Source organism: Nematostella vectensis, chromosome 5 (genome assembly GCF_932526225.1).
Source record: "Nematostella vectensis chromosome 5, jaNemVect1.1, whole genome shotgun sequence".
NCBI lineage: Eukaryota > Metazoa > Cnidaria > Anthozoa > Actiniaria > Edwardsiidae > Nematostella > Nematostella vectensis.
The window spans coordinates 11,968,154-11,988,467 of NC_064038.1; the positions used below are offsets into that span (position 1 = coordinate 11,968,154).

Sequence of the window (20,314 nt, forward strand, 5' to 3'; positions counted from 1 at the left end):
GTGCTGCATTTGGAGAGCAATTAAGGCTCTTGTTGCGATATTTGATGACAGTACAAATATGGTATAACCTGCAGAAGAGACAATGTTTGCACGCAGCCTACAAGGTCTGATGTTTTAGCGGATCATTCATTCAGTGAATTATTCTTTTTTATTGACTCACTGCCCGTAAAACGACTCTGAACTTTTTGAGTGACTGTGCCGGTCCGCTATGCATCTAAATATAAACAGAAACATAATACCCTTGTGGGAGTTTTCTTGGTCGGGTCACAGGAACCACTAAAGAGTCAGCAGCTGAAGGTAGAATTATCGCTTTTAATCGCGATTAGTTTTATCAATACTGGCTTCACATATAAAGACTGTGAGTATATACCAAGGGTCGTGACTACAGCGCAATTGTCTATCACACAATGGGTCTTAGCTGCACTTAACGTAGTATATTAATATGGTGCGACTGATGCACATGTAAGACACGATTGGTGATGTAACGCAAGAGGACGTGAATGTAACGCAACTTAAACAGTGATCTAGGGGCAAGTTGTGGCGGAGTAAGATCACGGCGGAGGTGCTTTTGAATGCTTCCTCGCTGGCGGTTCGCCTAAAGATCTTCCGACTTCAAAATAGACACGTTTGGGGCCGCTGACTCGTCGCTAGATGTCAGGCACGTTTTGGATAGTTTCATATCTCTTCCTGTCGAATCGCTGGGATATAAACACATTGGCGCGATCTGGATACAAATCAACTTCGTAGATACCATGGAACGCGGTGACTCAGTGTTTAAGCCCATATTGATATTTTGTTTAGTAGCCTCTATTTATGATATTCGGGTCAACTCAAATGGCACAGAATCAAAGACAACAAATCAAGGTAATAATTATCAAGTATGTACACTAACAGCTCAAACTCAGTTAATATTCTAAAGTTACACCTCTTGATATTAACAAATGAGTATGATTGTTTATCTTTGGCAGAGCAATTCACTGGAAATCTTCGCACTTATGAAATCTTTATTCCAACAATCGAATTAAGAGGTACACAAAATCTCGCGACAGAATCTTCACTGCATGTGGCTTTTAATGCATTTCACGAAGAATTCCGTCTCGTTTTACGGGTAAATAAGGATCTAGTTGCAACGGGGTTTTCCAGTGAGGTGTTGGATAATGGCAGGCTCTTCAAGCGAACGATGAAGAAAGATTGTTATTATTTCGGCGAGTCTCTGAGCCACGAGGGATCAGTCGCAGCGATCAGCTACTGTCAAGAACTGGTAAGGGACCATGTTATTACTGTCATGTAAAGATGAATGATTAATTTATCGTTGGGGTATACAGAAACATTTTTCTTAAATCATTGTTGCGTTGTTTTGAAATTATCACAGCAACCTGACCATTATGTTAATTCATTAACTGAATACACTATTCAAAATGTATTTATTTTCCTGTTTTTTTTTTTTTGTGGTACTTTTTTGCTTTTTTCCCCCTCATTTCCCCTTCTCTAGAACTTTTTTGGATTCTTTTCTAAAAGTCTCTCTCATACCCGACCGCCAATGCCTGCCCTTTAGACTGCCCAGTTTTTTCGGGATGGTGCCCCCACCCCTCCTCCACCGACCCCCTCTCAGGGGGGGGGGGGGGGGGGGGCAAATAGATTCCTTTTTAACTTGAAACAATTCTCAACGAGTTCCAGACGCCGGTGAAGTTTCATTCTTTTGCCGCAAACATTCCTGAGGCTAACCACATGTCGTGACTATCCACTTGCTAAACACAGGATGGATAATCGACCATCCGTATGCTAGTCATCAAGGGGACACATGTGTCATTGATACTTGAATCATTCTTTTGTGGTCACAAAAAAAGCGCCAGCTTCTAACTTCCTTCTTTCCAAGGATCCCGTGGTCCGGTTGTCATATGTATCATAAAGTTGGACTGACTGACGCAAAATGAGTGGTTTGCAACTACAGTTTTTTTAACCAAATCCCCCTAAAATGCGATTTTATTTGCACGTGCATTGTGGCTCGTTGATTGATAATATTTCATATTTATTTACGAATTTGAACTAGAAGCATGCAGCTCTGCTACGCCCCCCACCCCCCACCCCCCACCCTCAACAAAAGTTAGCACTGTTAAATTCCCCCTCCAGTAGTCAGAACTGGAAGCTCTACTACGCCACTCCACCCCCCCCCCCCCCCCCTCCCCCAGCACCACCACCACCGCCAAGAAAAAAAAAAGAATGTAGTTCTTTCCCAGTCAGAACTGGCAGCTCTACTACGCCACTCCACGGCCATGCAACCCTTGAAATTGGTAACTCGGCATACTACGTCACCCCAATCCCGAAAAATTGGTAACCTCAACCCAGCTTCCCCGATTACGGCTCTGAGCAACTCATAGATCTATTAACCAGCTCCAGCAGTACAAGCCCCAATCTGGATTTGTCTAACAAACTTTATAGACGCCGCTTTCGAATATATGCCGCAAGCACGGTGTTGTAAATAATTGTCAATAAGTAATAGATTTTTCTGGAGACAGTAATTAAAAGAGGAGCCTTTCAGTATCAGAGAGCGCCACGTCTCTTTTTTTAAGTTCACACAACCACTCACTTGTAAATAGGAATTTAAGTGCGCTAAATTTAATTTTCATCACATTAGACTTCCTCCGTCCGTGCATTATTGATATTTTTCGCGGCCCTTTTACCCGTTAAGAATCACAAGTCTACATTCACTACTTAACCTGCGCTAATCGCATTATTATCTTCTTATCTCCTCAATTTATTAGCGCGGAATGATCAAAACCACCAGCGAAGAATACTTCATCGAGCCGCTGCTGAGGTCAAACAGCTCTCACAAGCACATGGTTTACAGAGCGAGTGACATACGCAGTGGATCGTTACACGCGGCGAGCTGTGCCGCCGTGAAAAGTATGTGTGGAATGCATTGATCCACTTGACATCAGTCATTGTTTAATAGGCAAGGTTGGGTTTTCACTAAGAAGCGAGCGCAAAGCAAGCGTAAAGGCTAGCTCTGCACAAGTAAGAATCGATCAACCACAAGTGCTAGCCTTAGAAATTAAACAGCCGCGTTCTTCTGAGCTGCATTTGCGCTAGAGGCGAACCAGTGGGAACCCAAAATGTACGTGTATGCGAGTCCTGAAGCAGTCGTGAAGGTTTAAGAGTACTTTAAAAGTGCCTGACTTCACTTGAGTGTTTTGGCAATGCGAAGTTGCCCTTTAGTTGTACTTAAAGACCTGTTCTCCGACACTCGCGCAAAAACACTTGAAAGTCGGAGAACAGACAATGTGCGCTGATAGTTATCTCAAGAGAAAACACTCGTGAGAATACTCATGAAAAGGATACGCTGAACTCTGGAACACGTACAGTTAGACAGACACGTAAACGGCATTTAGATAAAACGACGCTAAACATATAATCACTTCCCACGAAGACACGTACAATAGTACAGATAAATGCACGGACGATAAAACAATTTCAAGCAAAATATACAAACCCGCAAGATATTACGTTAGATAGAGCATTAGCTTTACCCAGACTTTCTGATCAGGTTCCCATTTGTCCGTAAGAGTCACAACAAAACAATAATGTCCACTGCAAACAGGAGTTCTGAACAGAACACCAGAGAATAGACTGAAAGTATTCTATTCGTATGTGTACTTTGCAGATTCCATACCCCGTAGAGCACGTGTCCGGTATCCTAGTTCCATTCTCCGCAATCGGCGCTCGGTCATCACTGACCCCGCTGCTCAGCTCCTCGTTGTGGTCGATGAGGACATGGTTGGTTTCCATGGCAACGATAGCATAGAGGAATACGTTCTTACTGTTATGAATATGGTATGGTATATCGTAATTCGACCGAATCTTAAAGGTTTTTATGCAAGGTCTATTGTGCGCCGTGCTTCCTTTCTGAAATAATTCAAATAATATCTGTCTATTTAACTATTATCTACGGGGTTTCTACCCTTAATGACTGACAACTCGACCGATTTAGTATTTCCCTATCCCTTTCAGTATTAAACTTCATTTTCGTTTTGAAAACTATCGCCTATCATGCTCGCTTGGCCAATCCTTATTTGGACATTACATACCATATTTGGGAGTCCGCTTTAATCTTTCCTTTTTTTCTCACTTTTTTTCTCCTAGAACAGAGTAAGTCGAGAAATTCCACGTATACTTGCATGATTTCGTGTTTACTACGATTTTACTGACCGCCATCTTGAAAAACCGCCCAGACCCTAACGCTTTAGATTATCACAGGATGCCCGCGTGTTCGTCCCAGACATTTCACACCATTCAGGAAGCGACAGCCACGTCTAGTAATTGTGCAGTCACGAGAGACACGTGTTTTATGGTTTCAGGTCTCCAGCATGTACCGCGATCCTAGTCTTGGGACTTCAATCAAGATCGAGGTCCTGAAAATAATATACCTCCATGCAACGCCGGTGAGCTCCAGATACACCACAGGAAGCCCAATCCAATAGACGCGCATCTTGCAGAAAACACCAGTATAGTAATGTTGCACTCGGAGAATCCATATACGTGTCGAAACCCGTATTGCTTTATGGGTTATAACGAAATTAGGGTAACAAAAAAAAAAATCGCGTTTGGAAAGTTGTAATAATTCTTGTTCATGTACGTTTAACAATCACGTTAGATGATTGGCGTTCAGATGTGAAACGCATGGATTCTCTCAAAATAATTGAAATATGTTATTTACAATACACACAACATCATTTACTGTAGATTGCTAAGCCGGATTTTGTGCATTCTTAGGAGGGCTTGCGTATAACACCCAATGGCCGCAAAACTCTGCGCAGTTTCTGTGACTGGCAAAACAGTCTGCAATGGATGACGGGGTACTCCGCGAAAGACCACTGGGACTACGATGCCGCAGTACTTATGACCAGGTCAGCAACGATACAGTGAAAGAAAGTTAGTGGTTTTATCGCTAGCGCAGTTGGTCATGGGGTTGCATTTGTTTACCACGTGATTCTGTTTGTGCTCAGAAACTGTCGAAGAAGAAACTTCGTCGTTTCAGTTGTCCACTATGATGGTTGGTGGGGTTTTGTTGTCTGCATCCTCGGGGACCCAGGGCGTCGCGGAGATCGGGCACACAGGGAGCGCTCGAGAAAAAAAAAGCACTGAAGCACTGAGCCTGTTTCTTTCTCGCGCCGCGCTCCCTGTGTACCCGATCTCCGCGACGCCCTGGGTCCCCGAGAATGTGTAGTCTCCAGCATCCTACATTCCCCTCGAAGAGTGTTTATGCACCTCCCAAAAAAAGGAACGAAATGAATTCGTGTAATAAGTTTAATAAATGAATCGAAAGTTAGACGATTTGTGCTTTTCAGAGCCTTTTTCCAATAAAAATAGACTCCTTTGAGCGAGCGGTATTTTAAATTTCAATCCCCTACGAAATACCTCTACAAAATACCTGCCGCCTTCTTAAATGAAATTTTTTCCTTATTGCCAGAAAAGATATATGCGCTGATCAAAATGAGCCCTGCTCTACAGTAGGTAAGTGAAGCAATTTCAATAAGTTCATATTAAAAAGAAAGGCCTTTCCTTTGAAAGTGGATCAACATATAAAGGAATATAATTATGATATGCTTTTATTGTATAAGCCAGGGGGGCTAATAGGCCCGGTATCCCCCCTTTTTAGCAGCCAAAATAGTAAATGTATGAGACATTATCTAAAATACAAGAGAAAGTCCCTTTTGGGCCCCCTCCTGTTAAACATCCTTGGCTTGCCGCTGCATAAGGCAACACTGATAAGACATCATTTCTTTCAAGGAATTGGGTACATGTATGGCATGTGTGACCCTAAACGTCGATGCAGCGTAAGCGAGGACAGTGGGCTGAACGTCGCCTTTACTATAGCACACGAACTGGCGCACAAGTAAGAGTCTTATCTCTAGTAGTAACCCCCTACCCCCCCATCCAAACCTAGTCCTATTGTATTCCACCCATTCTCCCCACATAGAGCCGTGTTAAAAGAACTGGCGCTTGTTATTCTGATGATTTACTAAACCGCCTGAGCAGTTCCTCAAGTAAGAGTCTTCTCTCTAGCAGTAACCCCCCCCCCCCCACACACACACACACACACACACATACCAGCAGTAACCCCCCCCTCCCCCCCACACACAACCCCTACCAAACCTAGTCCCATCGTATACCACCCATTCTTACCACACAGAGCCGCGTTAACAGAACTAGCGCTTGTTATTCTGGTTATTTACTAAACCGTCCGAACAGGCGGACGCACTAATAACGCATAAGGGTAGTGTGAGCTCCTTGGCTTTAGACAAATTCCACGCACGTGTTACTGAGAATCACCTTGTGTGAATAAACTTGTATATAAACCTGTGAATTAGCTATGGACTCTCAGGTATTGGCGATAGGCTTATACGGACTTTTGGCCTTCACTATATTTATGCATCCCAGTGGGCACATTGAGGCTCTAAACTTGGTTCTTGTGGCTGATGTTTCAGTTTTGGGGTTTTTCACGATGGCGATGGGAATCGCTGCACAGACTACTCTGGGTACATACCACATCTCATGTCCGAACGCTGGGAACCCGACAACATTCACGGAAGCATGAAATGGTCAAAGTGCAGCATCGATTCGTTACAAGAATTCTTGAGGTATGCCCTGAAAAACAAGCCAAAACAAGGTCCCTCCCTCTCACCCCGAAATACACAAGAAATGCTGATAGCCACCCCCCCCCCCCCTCTTCCTCTTGATATCGTAGGAACAGACCACCATGGAATCGTGGAGCGGGAAAATTAAGGGATGGGCTTTCTGTTCTTGCTCCCCGCGACGCTCTCGTGACAAAGCCCTCGCTCTAAGCCTTACTTTCCAGAGGATATAACCCCCTTCATGAGGGCTTATAACTGTAGTTAACCGACTAAGAGAGAGCTAGGAACCTGGTTATGGCATCCTTACTAATGCCTTGTAGGTGCATAGGTGCCCGTGTGTTGTACAGTTCATTAGATAGCGGTGATCAAAACGGGTTTTCCTTTAGTACAAATGTCAGTGTTTTGGTAAATCTTTGTCCGGAGATCCCACCTTATCCTTGAGTCATAAATATAAAGTTTCGAGATCTTATTTTTCGTATCTAAATTTTACTCCTTCAGATCAAAAGACAGTAGTTGCTTATATCGTCACGCGTTGGAAAAACCGATTGCGTTACCAACTGACTTGGCCGGCGTTACTTATAGTGCAGACGACCAGTGCCGGCTTCAATACGGAAACAGAGCAAAGCACTGTGACAAGTACAAGGCAAGAAAAGCACTTTCTTGTTTTTTTTTGCCTTTGTAATTTGCCTTTGATTTCTTGGTCAAGAGAAGGGGGAGGAGGGGGAATTGGGGGATGAGATGGGGGGATGGGCGGGTTAGGGGAAGGTGCAGCCTGGATGGCATTGTCTGTAGGTTGCATAGCACAAATGGTTCCAGATAGTTACGAGGGATGGCCCTTTTTAAAAATGCCCGGTTTAAGAGAGTGACCGCTGAGCTGCTTTCCGACAAACCGTCTGGTTTGGGGCGTCCGTATTGTGAAATACCATGGCTTAAAGCTCTCATTTTCACGAAAACACAGTGCCGAAGAATCGTTTTTTTTTTGTACGCATATGTTTTTTTCTAATGGTAAAAAAATGTGTGGTGCCCCTAGCAATATTCCTTCAAATCAATAAGCATAATCAATAAGAATGTCCGAGTGTGTCGCGGTGCGGATGGAAAATCTACCTGCGCCAGCACCTTACACCCGTGACCATTAGATGCACTCATAAAAAAAAAAGACATCACAAACATATGTGTGCGCATGATCTCTTTCTAGCACATAAAGTAATCGCTGATGTGTGTGTGTGTGTTTTTTTTGTCCGTACTTTCAAGGCCAGGTATACATTGTATAACACAATAAGGATCGCAACCATTTGCTTGACATTACCATCAGTTTAATTATTGTGATAATCATGATGATAACGCTGATTGTTTATTCTAGGACCGTATGTGTCAAAATCTATGGTGTGCAATCCAGGGGGAGCCACTCTGTAGGACCAAGAGGCTTCCCCCTGCTCGAGGTACGGAATGCGGAGAAGGCAAGGTAAGAAATGTGGCACAAGTAATAACGGTGGATAATTAGATAACAAATATAATATCCCATATGACTTCATAGCTAGTAGGCACTTTTAAATACCCAAATGCAGCCTCGTTCACTGGGCCTGTAAATCGTGGCAATAAGACAGGCTCTTTTTTTCTTCTCATTCTTTGTTTTTTCTTCTTTTTCTTTTTTTTTTTTCCTTCTGGATAGCCAATCACTTCTATTTTCAATAGGGACGCAAAATAACTCAACAGCTTTATTTTTTGGAATAACTAGAAAGACTACAGGCAATCTGTAGAAAAACTAGATGGTCTGCGTAGGCGTGGTGTAGACAAGGTATGAATCAACACAAGGTTGAAAAGGTATGTTAAACGCCTCTGTGAAACAGAGTGGTTGCGCTGACGTTTCGAGCGATAGCTGAGCAAAATGGCAATAATGACAGGCTCCGACGAAGTTCTAACGCTCGAAACGTCAGCGCAACCACTCTGTTTCACAGAGACGTTTAACATACCTTTTCAACCTTGTGTTGATCCATAGCATTATTTTTTGTCCGATTATGAGGGAATTGACTTTTCGATTCGACCGTTATAGCTTTTTGTGTACTGAAACTTGACGTAGAAAAGCGGCTGTTATTGCAACTAACTGTGCGTAATGTTACACAATTTCAGTGGTGCATGTATGGTTCTTGCGTTAACAACTCCATGATCCCAGTCAAGCTAGATGGGGACTGGGGAGAGTGGAGCCGCTGGACGGACTGCTCGCGGACATGCGGATCAGGCGTGACGACGATGGAGAGGAAGTGTGACAACCCAAAGTATGCCAAATAAACTTCTGTACTGAATGGATAGTACATAATTATGTTATTAAGTTATGTTCAGTTATGCCACGAGCGCTCAGCCCCAAACTGAGCTTAACAGGGTAGCCCTATATATATGTGCCACTAAGCCCTCCATAAGAGACGTTTTGTGAGGCACGAAAAGCGTTTTGTGAGGCACAAATAAGCGGAATTTCCTCTTGGCTGGTCAGCATACTCAAACGTGTACCAAGGATTTACTGATTGGGGTGCGCAGTCATAAGTATCATATGGCAAATGGATAGTATCTGACGGCTCTGCGTATCCCCATGTGTTCGCACGTGCCTAAGGGACCCAAGTTTAAACGCCGTTTTTTTCATGTACCCTTCCAAATGCAATTAAATTTTTGTACTTAATGGATGTTCAATAATCAAAGTCATGTTTAGTTATGTCACGAGCTCTCAGCCTTTAAAGTCGAATATAGACGACACTCCCCATTTCATAACAACCCTTTGGTGTAGTTGGCCAGATTGAGTGTTTAATGAAAAACGCATGATGTGTTGCCCGCCTGGGGGAGATTCCGGGGTAGCAAATAATCGAAACCTTAGCAGGTCGGCGCGTGCTTTTAATGTGGGACAGTAATTAACCAGTACTTAGCCAATACGTTAGCAGGATCTTTGAAAAACAGTCCAACACCGTTAAATAGAATCAATCAAAACAAACGGAAAATAGTTCGAGTAGAAACTATTCAAAATAGCATTAAGGAAATCCAAGTTGGTTTCAAGTTAAAGTGAGTTTAGCTACCCGACTTTGGTTTATTTGTTTGCACTATACTATGGTAAAAAACAAACAACCCCGTCTACCCCTCCCCCCTCAAACCCGCCCCTACCACAACCAGCCCTGCATCAGCTCCCTTCACTATGAATGTTGCTCGTACAGTCGGGATTAGTATTATGACGAAAATATGCATCGTTTGTCTAGGCCTATCAATGGAGGTCACTACTGCATTGGAGAGAAGAGACGATACAGAATTTGCAACGATAAGGTAAAAATGGATCTATATGGTTTAGATAATGTTTCAATAACTTGCTGACATGTGACGTTTCTATGGCAGCCTTGCCCTGAAGGGTCACGAGACTTTCGTGAAGTTCAATGTGGAAAATTCAACAACACCAAATTTAAGGGGAAGAAGTACCATTGGATACCGGCAATCAGTGACGGTGAATGGAATTGTTTTTGTTCTTATTCCAACAAATATTACTAAACCCTCTTACCCCCACTGACAAACACAAACAAGGCCCGAGGGCTTTATGTATGGCGATTCATACCCTTTCATACATTGTAAGCCCAATCAAATCAAAGCTTAGAATAGCACACACTATATTTGTGGGTTGTTTGCATCATATACTTTACCCATTGCCAGCACGGCTTTGTGTTTGAGGACCAATTTTGTTTTTCACTAGATCTACAAAACAATTAGAATTTTAACTTTTTTGACATAATCAGGACAGCCATGCGCCTTGTTCTGTAAACCAGCGAACCAATCATGGCGATTCTCAGCCAAGCTCGCAGATGCGGTTGTCGATGGCACACCATGCGCTGTGGGGTCAAGAGATATCTGTATTGGCGGCAAATGTCAGGTGAAATCTGCTGTTGTTATTCTTTTTGATGTCGTTGCTGTTAATATATTGTTGTTGTAGCTTTAGCTAGTTTTGTTGTTGTTGAGATTTCCTGTCAACCGCTATTTTGTCATACTGTGATGAACCATCTATTTCGGTCCACTGATTGGAGGAAGTTATCGTAGGGTAAAAGAAAAGGTGTCACTACCAAGGCTCCTCCAAAGATACTAATCTACCAATCAACCTTGTTTTTTTTCTATCAGGCAGTTGGATGTGACCATAAGCTCGGTTCTGACGCGAGAGAAGACATGTGTGGTGTATGTAAAGGCAATGGTACTGCGTGTTACACCGTGGAGGGAAGCTTCAACCAGCTCGCGGGCAAAGGTCAATTAAAAAAAAAAAAAACAGTGCGTTATCTGTTTGTCCTAGGAAGAGTTCGGTCTGAAAGAGAGCGTTGTCATATAATATGCATTTAATAAACCCTGAGGGGCGCTTGATGAACATGGATCGAAGGTTCAACTCAAGATTTTAATTTTCCCCCGATAACTTAACTGGAGCCTCCAAGCCACTTCGAAATTTTTGCAAGTGTTACAGAGTTCCAGTAGCAAAGAAATCACAAATTGCATAGATAGGACTTGCTTTCTTTTGGAAAGTGCCAATTTTTTTTACGAGCTATTGGAAGTAAACTGGTGGGTATAAAGCGCAATTAATGAGCACTAAATAGGACAGTATTAGAAGGTGTGGGAGGGGGGGGGGATAAGTAGAAGGAGCCAAGAAGGGTCGGGTCGGTTTTGTTAAATGATTGACACAAACCCCTTATTTCAGGTTACGTAGAAGCTGCTCTTATACCAAAAGGTGCACGAAACATCAGAGTGAGAGAAGTCAAGCCATGTACGAGCTTCCTTGGTGAGTCAGGCGAAAAGCAGTAATGGATTTTATATGAGAGGAAATACTTGCTGCTTCTTTATATATATCAGGTTCCAACTTGTGTTGGTTTTGCTACAAATGTTAGACAGTTTCAAAAATAATGGGCGTTCTGTGTTTCCTAGCTCTGCGAAGTAATCTGGGCACGTATTACATCAACGGTAACTGGAAAATCCAGCTTCCTGGTGACTTTGACGCCGAGGGAACGATCTTTAAGTACGCAAGGCGTGGGACCTGGGAACGACTCGCCGCCAAGGGTCCGACCACAAAGCCCTTTCATATTATGGTATGTCATGAGCTGAGGATAGTACTCCCAAACCCATTTTACAAAATGCAATGATCCTGCATTACAGTAGAATTCTGCTTACTCGAACTCTGAAGGAAAGCAAAAATCAGCTCTAGCTAGCTTTCCAGGTTAACCGGGTTCAATGAGAAGATATTTTATTAATAAAAAAGGGTTGGATAAAAAAAGCGGTCACCAGAATGTATACTATGAGAGGAACTGAGTTATTGTCCTCTCTGTAGATTCTCTATAACGGGTTTAACCTCGGTGTAAAATACAAATACACGCTCCCTCGACCAACCAAACGAAGCGAGAAAAAGGCGGAGAATGAGATCCCTGTGGTGACTAAAGTAGCAGGCCCTACTTATGGATGGGTGCACGGAGGGTGGGGCAACTGTAGCGTTCACTGCGGAGGAGGTAAGAGGGCCGAAGGGTTGGAGGCTAATATTTTATCTCGGGGTACTTAAAGCCGCATTGTCACCAGTTTACTTCCGGTCGATTACGTAACAATCTCTGATGATTTTTAACGAAAACTGCAGAAAATATTTCAAAATTTGAAAAGCAGTGTGTCTTGGAAGTTTCTTCGAGTATTTGATTGATAATTTAGAGCGGATGGCCCGTTTTATAGAGCGGATTCTAATAGATTCTTTTGTCTTTTGACGGTTGAGGTTTCCGACGGACCTCAGGAAGTAAACTGGTGACAATGCGGCTTTAAAGTGTTTATTGTAGGAGGGGTAATATGGCTTTCCATATTGCGTCCAGATTTGGCGGAGTTGGAAAAAGCTGATTCCGGTATTATCGATATTTGAGGACTGGCAACTGGCATTCATTGTGCTAGTGGTAAGCCTTAATACTGGAATCTTGTGGATTAAATGGGGAAAGGTGACAGTGTTTGAAAGTAGGGGTGGATGGTACGGGATATTCGCATGTTTAAGACGAATGGGGTAATCGAGGATTCGACCAAAATTTAAGATACATTATCTTAAATTATTACTATTTTAATTATTATTATTATAATTATTAATAATTATTTTTTGGCGGCTAAGCAGTCGTGTCTAGTTGCTTTATACGCAATATCAGCAAGTTATTTTAGTTTTAGTATTAGCGACACAGGGAGGTAAAGCTGATGCCATTCAAATATTAGTGCAAGCCCCTTGCATCCTATCTTAGTGGATATCAAAGGCGTGACAAACAGTTGCCAGAAGAGATTAGATTACGTTCTGGGGCCGGTTCCTAGAAAGCAGGTTAGCGCTTACTCAGGGGTAAATACGGCTATCTTGACATTTGATTGGATAAAAGGGGTATTCATCCCTGGGTTAGCGTTAACCTGCTTTCTAGGAACCCGGCCCTGGTCTGTTATCAGTCTTATATACTATGGTTCCTAGACTGAGGCTAATCTGAAGATATCAATTAAAACTGCATGTCCTTTACAATGGTTCATTTTACTTTCAGGAATAAGGAAGAGTCTACGCATGCGCTGTGTGGGATTTTACAAAGGAATGATCAGATTTGTGGGGGACGTGTACTGCGCAGACGCAACTAAACCCCGCGAAGAGGAACGCGTGTGTAACGACCACGCATGCCCCGTCTGGTACGACGACAATATAATGACAATATCGATGTCATCCAATCAATCAATCTTGTTTTGAAAACATTCGTTTCTCTAGCTCGGTCGGTCAATTCCTGATATTACATTCGAAATTTGGAAGTCCGCTTCAATAATTATTTTGCTTTTTTGTCTCCCTACAACTGTTTACGGCATAAACGGTATTTTACGGCATTTACACATAAAATTGAAAGATTTCGTGTCTACTACGATTTTGCAGGCCGTCATTTTGAAATACGCCCAGACCCTAGCTTTTCTGCCATCAAAGGCTCCCCGTGCGCTCGCTCCAGGCTTTTTAGACTATTTAAAAAAACGACTTCCATTGATAAAGAACGTATAATAACCGCTTATATCTATTTCACTAATAAATATCCCAAATCATTTATGCTAAGTGAATACTTATTGTGTCAGGGTACAATTTGATTAGAAAGTTTTAAGATTTGAATTTGAAACGGTTCTGTATACCAGATATCAGACGCCATAACAATAACACGTTCCCTAATCTTATTTCCTTGCTCCAACTTAGACGTTTTGTTGTATATCGTTTATATTCAGGCTGTTAGTGTATTTTTATAGCATTTTACCCTGATGACGTAAGACTATTGTTTTGGCCAGGTGGTTTGTGTCGTCATGGCAACCCTGTAGCTCGAAGTGCGGGAAGGGTGTTCAAACAAGAAAGGTGATTTGTAAAAAGCAACAAAGGGACGGCACTGCAACGGAAGTATTGGGCTCCCTGTGCACCGAAGACAAGCCCTCAAGCGTGCGGAACTGCATCAACAAAGCTTGTCACTTAAAGTGGTACACTGGGCAGTGGTCAAAGGTAATGCACCAGTCAGTGTATGCCAACTAGCACGACCTCCTCTGTAAGATAAGATCGAATTCGTTTCGCCTTTATAATAGGGCGCGCCGAGGGTCAGTACGCAGCTCTTACAAGCTGCATTTTAATTGGGCAAATGAACAATATCCGCACCTCGACACAAAGAACGAGAAGAATAGAGACAAAAGAACTCCTTTGTAGAACAAAGATAATAGGACACAAAGCAGCTGCGTACTTACTCGCGCGCGGGTCGAGGGCTAGGGGAATTTGATATATATCTGTAAGTTTGACAAAAAATCGGTATAATAGTGATAGTATGATAGTGAAAAAAGAACAATGCTGATAACATCTGTTATGTCATGTATATTCTTATTGATAATTATTTTACGTTTATGGTTTGCGAAATAGGAATATTTAGTCCCGTGAAATATGAATGACAATAGCTTTTTTCGTTTATGACCCCATAAAGGGATGGTTCCAGCATCGCTGGCTTTTTATTTATACGTTATGCAGCATCCTTACAATCTTTTCCACAGTGCTTCGCGATGTGTGGCGTTGGGAGAAGGCGAAGGCTAGTAAGATGCCCACGCATTGGCAAATGCTCACAGCTGACCAAACCACCATCTACTCAGGCCTGCTTTAAACAGCCGTGTGATGAATGGGCTACGGGGAACTGGGGCGAGGTAGGACGTAATGTAATAATTAGTATATTGTTTAGGGAGAAGAGAAAAAACCCGTAGCACGTGTAAAAGGCCATTCCAGCTATGAGCTTGCGCCACCCTTGAGACCTACCTTAACTACCAGAATGCAGCGCGCGCCTTTTTAACCCTATTCAGACCGGGGTGTGGACTTTTGAGGCCCCCAGCACCTTTGATCTGTGATAATTTTTGAACTAGTAGGGCTAGAGCATTGAAATTTAGTGACTTGTCCGAAAAATTTATCTGGGTTCAGTTTGGTGTTGACAAAATTTTGATATGTGTACCCTGGTAACCATAGTAACCAAGTTTTTAGACATAGGTTTAATGAAAATTAGGCAAAACGCTTTAAGTCGTTAAGATCAACTATTAATACGACGTGCTCAACGTAAATCCATTTCATATAAACGTTTTATACCAAGTTTTGAAAAACACAATACAAATTTACATCTCTATTTTAGGGCGATGGTGTTTTTTTTTGCCAATTTTTGACCTTCTCGAAATAGTGCTTGTAGAAATAGCAAAAAAACTTTCATATCCACCTGAAATCATTTATACAACTTGAAACGAATATTAAATATTGTCAAAAAGCTTCGATTTTGCCGCCTAGTTTTTATTGATTAAAATAAATAGCTTTCATTAAATCTAAGATGGCGGATCCAAGATGGCGGATGCTGGTGTCACATAATTACTAGAATTCGCTCTTTTTTTAAAACTAACATCTAAATTTGGCAAAATCCTTTTTATATTCCTCTATTTTAAATAAAAAGTAGAAAAAAACATTTTTGGGAAAGATATTTAACGTATTACTTTAATTAAGAGTCTAGTTGCAAACTTATGCTATATTAAAGGTACCATGCCAATCAATGACGTCACAGGTGTCATATATTGTTGTCATAGAAACAGTGTCACTAATAATATAAGTCTACTGCAAGATTATCGAAAAAAGACATACAGAAATTTACATCTAACAAAAACAGAAATATTGCTCGTTTCTGCTCACTCGAATGACGTCATCGTGACGTCACAATTTTTTTTGAAGAATATCGGTCGCTTTTTAAATACGAACTGATAATGATAACTTATTTGGATTTTGGATGTTCTATGCAAAGGTTTCGAAATGTAGGCTATTTATAACCATATGTCCTTAAATGACGTTATAATGACGTCATATTGTGTTGCTATGGCAACATTTTGTTCCTCTGTCACATAATGATTCTTTGAAAATTTGGTCATTATAGATCCAATGGTTCAAAAGTTACGGATTGGGGGCCGAAAGATTAAAGCCGCATTGTTTACTTCCGGTCGATTACGTAACAATCTCCGATTATTTTTAACGGAAAACGCGAAAAATATTAAAAGTAGTGTGTCTATTGGAAGTTTCTTTGAGGATTTGATCGATAATTTAGAGCGGATGGTCTGTTAAATATATTGGATTCTAATAGATTCTTTTGTCTTTTAACGGTTGAGGTTTCCGTAGGACCTCCGGAAGTAAACTGGTGACAATGCGGCTTTAAGCTTGCACCAAACGAAGCGCGCGCTGAATGACGGTAGTTGAGGTAGGTTTTCATGTCGAGTGCGCGAGGAAGCTTATAGCTGGAATGGCCTATTGCCTATCTCGTTAAGGCTGAGTCCTAGATAACCTCTAGAGCAAGCGAAAACCCAAGCGCAACACGAGTGAGAATCGCCCAAACGCATGCGCAATACAAGTAAGATTCATCCAAGTTAAGTGAGAATTAGTCAAACACACGCCCAAGCGAGTCTAGCACTTGCGTTCCAATAAAAAGTGCGCGAAAACATTTTGCTTTGAGTTTGCTTTTGATTCCTGGAGATACAAACTTAACGCTTTTGAGACTGTGGGACACTATGCTTGGACGGCGTCATATGCGCATACTGTGTTTTTATTTTTAGTGTTCGGCAAAATGTGGCTCTGGGTATCAAAGACGCCTAGTGAAGTGTCGCAATGCCCTCACCAGACAGTTGAGCGATAAGTGTCCGCAAAGGACTCGTCCGGTCGACGTTCGGCAGTGCAAGACGAAAGAATGCGATAAGGGTAAGTAAACGAAACTATCACGCCTAAAATTCGCAAAAGTTTGCTTGAACCAAACTTAACATGCGTGGCAAGTGTTTCCCTGGTTTTTAGCGGAATGTTCGACCGAGCGAAGATCTCGCCCGCGCGGGAAGTGGGGAGTTTTGTACGTTCGAGTTCTCGCTTGGCCAAAATTTTCGTTGGAACCCATGCCGGCTAAGCCAATAACTTTAAATAAAAATACTCTTTGTGCATTTTTAACCTATGGTCGCTCAATATTCCAGCCTCAAATACATAATATATGTTGTAATCTCCATGCGCCGACTGTTAAGGGTTTACATGCGATCGCCCTAATCGCCTGAGTCGGATAAGATGGTACAGGTGGTTAGTTTACACACACGACTCGGTATTTTGAAAATCCCTAATCAGCTCTGAATACTGTATATCAAGAGTGTTTTTATAGCAGTGCTTTGTTCGAATATGCGCTTATATAATGCAATTCAGGACGTTAATAGTAATAATAAGGAAACGCAATATTTAAAAGCTTTTACCATTTTACCTTTCAGCTCGCTTTCGCAGAGACCGCTGTCTTGGCGATCGATACAGCAAGCGCCGGTGTGCAAGTGTTCTTCGTTTTAATTTGTGCTATAGCAAAGAGTGGTATGGGGCTTGCTGCAAAACATGTGAAAACATCGCCCCTCCGCTAACAAAGTCTTAGAATTAACAGAACTTTGTGCGGGATAAACTCTCCCGTAAGCAAACAATAGGCCATTCCAGCTATAAGCATGCGCGCGTACTCGACGAAGGAAACGTGCGTCAACTTCCATCATGCAGTGCGTGCTTTGTTTGGTGCAAGCTTCAAAGGCGCGCGGAAGTTGAGGTTTTTCCATTGGGTGTCCTCTTACGGGGAGTTTATTTGTATTAGAATTTAATTGCGCAAATGTTTGTTAAATAGCATCACTTATAGGAAAGTTTTTATTTTAAGCTAAGGCCTTGTTCACAGAGTTGTTACATTCCCTTCAAGTGTCAGTTGCGCTGAAACTAGCCTTGTTTTTTATTCTAACTTTGGATTCAGCATGCTCTTAAGCAATTATTAATTGTTTTATTTTTCTGCATGCGAACTCGCACAACTATGGGAAAACGAGGAAAAGAATATAATATTCGTTGGAATTCGGAACTTACAATGCCTGGACCAATGTTCCAGATCTTGTTATCTAGATAGGGTTGCTATGAGATATATTGGGTGCTGCGAATCGCAGGGGCATTATTACTTCTAGTCTTTCCTTCAACTGGTAGAGTATTCTAGAAATTGTACGTTGCTGTATTTATATGCTCATTCGCAGTAACTTCGCGCTAGTACGCGCTTGTACAAATATTCAGGGAGTGAGAAAAAGATTGCAGTGAGAAAAAGATTTGCAGGAGTATATCGAATTAAACACAAATACAACATTAAATGTTTTCTCTGTGTGTCTTGCACATTTAATTATCTTGATGCGTTTTAGCTTGAGTATGGTGTTCAAACGTTTGCAACAACTATTATACAAATGTTGGATTTCTTAAACCCCTTTAAAAAAAGGTTAAAGAGCGTATTTAAGAGTGTATTGTTTTATTTAAAATTGAAAGAGAAATGAGAAATGCTTTCCACGATTAACCGATGAAAATGGATAGCGTTTGCAAAGTTGACAAAATGGCGGCTGAAAAAGGCTAAAAATATGTTGAAGGCGTAGCGATAACAGTTGTGGATCAACGATGTGTATTGTTGTTTATTGCGTAAACCGTAAAACCAATAACATTGATATCTTATAGTTATATGTGATTTCATTCGATATCTACAAATTAGTGGAAGGGTATCTTTATATAGCACAGTTTAGCAATCATATATTAACTTTTTGTTTCGTTAATGACTCAAAAGTATTTCGTCAAACCGCATTATTATATAAAAAAGGTCTTCCGTAAGTAAAGGGTTACCCCCTTTGTGTCATGGTTATTTCAAGCAGATCGTTGGTTTTCCTTAATAGATTTGTCGTCGTTTATCTAAGAGATTCAAAAGCAGATGAAACTTGCTCAAATTAAAAATCCAAGACAATTAAAGTCTCCCTCACTCAAATAGTCTTGTGAATCCGCTGACACAAGTCTTTTGGGTGGAGATATCGCCCTCGTCACCAATCCCGCGGCGTTATACGCCTCCACACCACATTACCTGAAAACACACTCGGTCCCAGTCTGATCTCGTAGCTGGCTGCTATACCGACATCAATAAAGGGCAGGAAGTAAAAGGAGCCAGCACTGGTTCCCATAGCAACGCGAAAGTTCTTCATACCGGATCGTTTGTCGTGGAAGCCGTGCCAATGAAGTCGGACAGTGCTGTTGTAGAGGTGATTGTTCGAGTGGACGCCGTAAACATCATGTGTCCGGTCCGGGCTGACAATCACGTGACCCTGAAATCATCAATAAGCGTTTTAGGAATCCAATCTCTGAGAAAGTAATTGGAGAACTGTGGAGATGTGGCTTAATGGTATGAACTGGAAATATTTGGGCAAAAGTGTGCTTTGTTAAAAGAAGCCGTCCCGCGTTGTCTATAATATGCAATATTTTTCACTGTTTATATCTTATTTTTTATGTACTCTTAGATAGTTTTTAACAATTTTGTTAAAAAGAAAAAAAGTATTTTTTGATTCAGCGTTGACGCGACGTTTGCTTGGACAGCTTCGTCTCGATGCGCAAAATTCATTTGACTCACCTTTGTCGGTGGTGTGACATCAACGAGTACTCCATCCGACACAGCCTGTGTATGGAGCCCTTTATTATTTACACATGACACAACGGTGTAATTCCGCTGTCCAGGAATGAGCCTTAAATTAGTAGCGCGGGCGACTGTTCCTTGAACGTACTCCTTGAAAGCCGACACAATCCCTACGCTGTCTCGGATTCCGAACCGACAAGATGCGATTCCGCTCTGCAAGTCCACGAACGCGCCAACAGTAGAGGTCAGCGTACAATTTGTCGTACACGACGTGACGTAAGTGTCTGAAGTAACCAGGCCTGCTGTAGGTGCTGTCAAATCAATGCTGATAGGTCCTGTGGTGCCAAGGTTATGCTGGCCAGCGGCGTTCCAAACACGAACGAACAATTGAGGTGGTTGCCGCATTTGGAAAAACGTTTTAAAAGCAACATGATACCTAAAATAACTCCCAAACAATAAAATTATGTTTAAGCATGGACCTCTATTTCGCATGCAAGCGGATCTACGACTACAATCGTACTCCACTGTTTCGTACTGCGATTCACACAAGAAATAGAGTCAGTTTTGTAGCATCCATTATAGCTGACGTCGAGCGTTTTTGGTTTATTAGTTTCGCTTTGGACAATCCTTTTCCGATTAAACCTAATGATAACACTACTATGGCAAATAGAACATAGTGACAAAACAATACAAGACTGCCCGTTGAATAGGATT

At 41.8% G+C, this 20,314-nt stretch overlaps 1 protein-coding gene across 1 annotated transcript; it reads left to right on the plus strand.

Moving 5' to 3' along the window:
- Positions 1 to 452: 452 nt before the first annotated feature.
- Positions 453 to 18,311, plus strand: LOC5514136 (A disintegrin and metalloproteinase with thrombospondin motifs 12). Its single transcript, XM_032383746.2, has 24 exons — positions 453 to 864; positions 969 to 1,261; positions 2,763 to 2,904; positions 3,662 to 3,831; positions 4,356 to 4,439; positions 4,771 to 4,904; positions 5,468 to 5,511; positions 5,788 to 5,893; positions 6,486 to 6,638; positions 7,131 to 7,275; positions 7,993 to 8,094; positions 8,760 to 8,905; positions 9,866 to 9,929; positions 9,999 to 10,104; positions 10,391 to 10,524; positions 10,767 to 10,887; positions 11,329 to 11,409; positions 11,553 to 11,713; positions 11,953 to 12,127; positions 13,163 to 13,301; positions 13,932 to 14,136; positions 14,670 to 14,816; positions 16,740 to 16,881; positions 17,424 to 18,311. The coding sequence occupies exons 1-24, from the start codon at positions 753 to 755 to the stop codon at positions 17,573 to 17,575; spliced, it is 3,258 nt and encodes a 1,085-aa protein (XP_032239637.2). The 5' UTR covers positions 453 to 752; the 3' UTR covers positions 17,576 to 18,311.
- Positions 18,312 to 20,314: the final 2,003 nt, after the last annotated feature.

What these genes read in the sequence shown, in the direction of transcription:
- LOC5514136 (XM_032383746.2), top strand. Translation starts at nt 753, where the DNA reads ATGGAACGCGGTGACTCAGTGTTTAAGCCCATATTGATATTTTGTTTA. An exon ending in GTATTGGCGGCAAATGTCAG is followed by an intron (nt 10,525 to 10,766) that starts GTGAAATCTGCT and finishes TTTTTCTATCAG; the next exon opens with GCAGTTGGATGTGACCATAA. An exon ending in GACGAAAGAATGCGATAAGG is followed by an intron (nt 16,882 to 17,423) that starts GTAAGTAAACGA and finishes TTTACCTTTCAG; the next exon opens with CTCGCTTTCGCAGAGACCGC.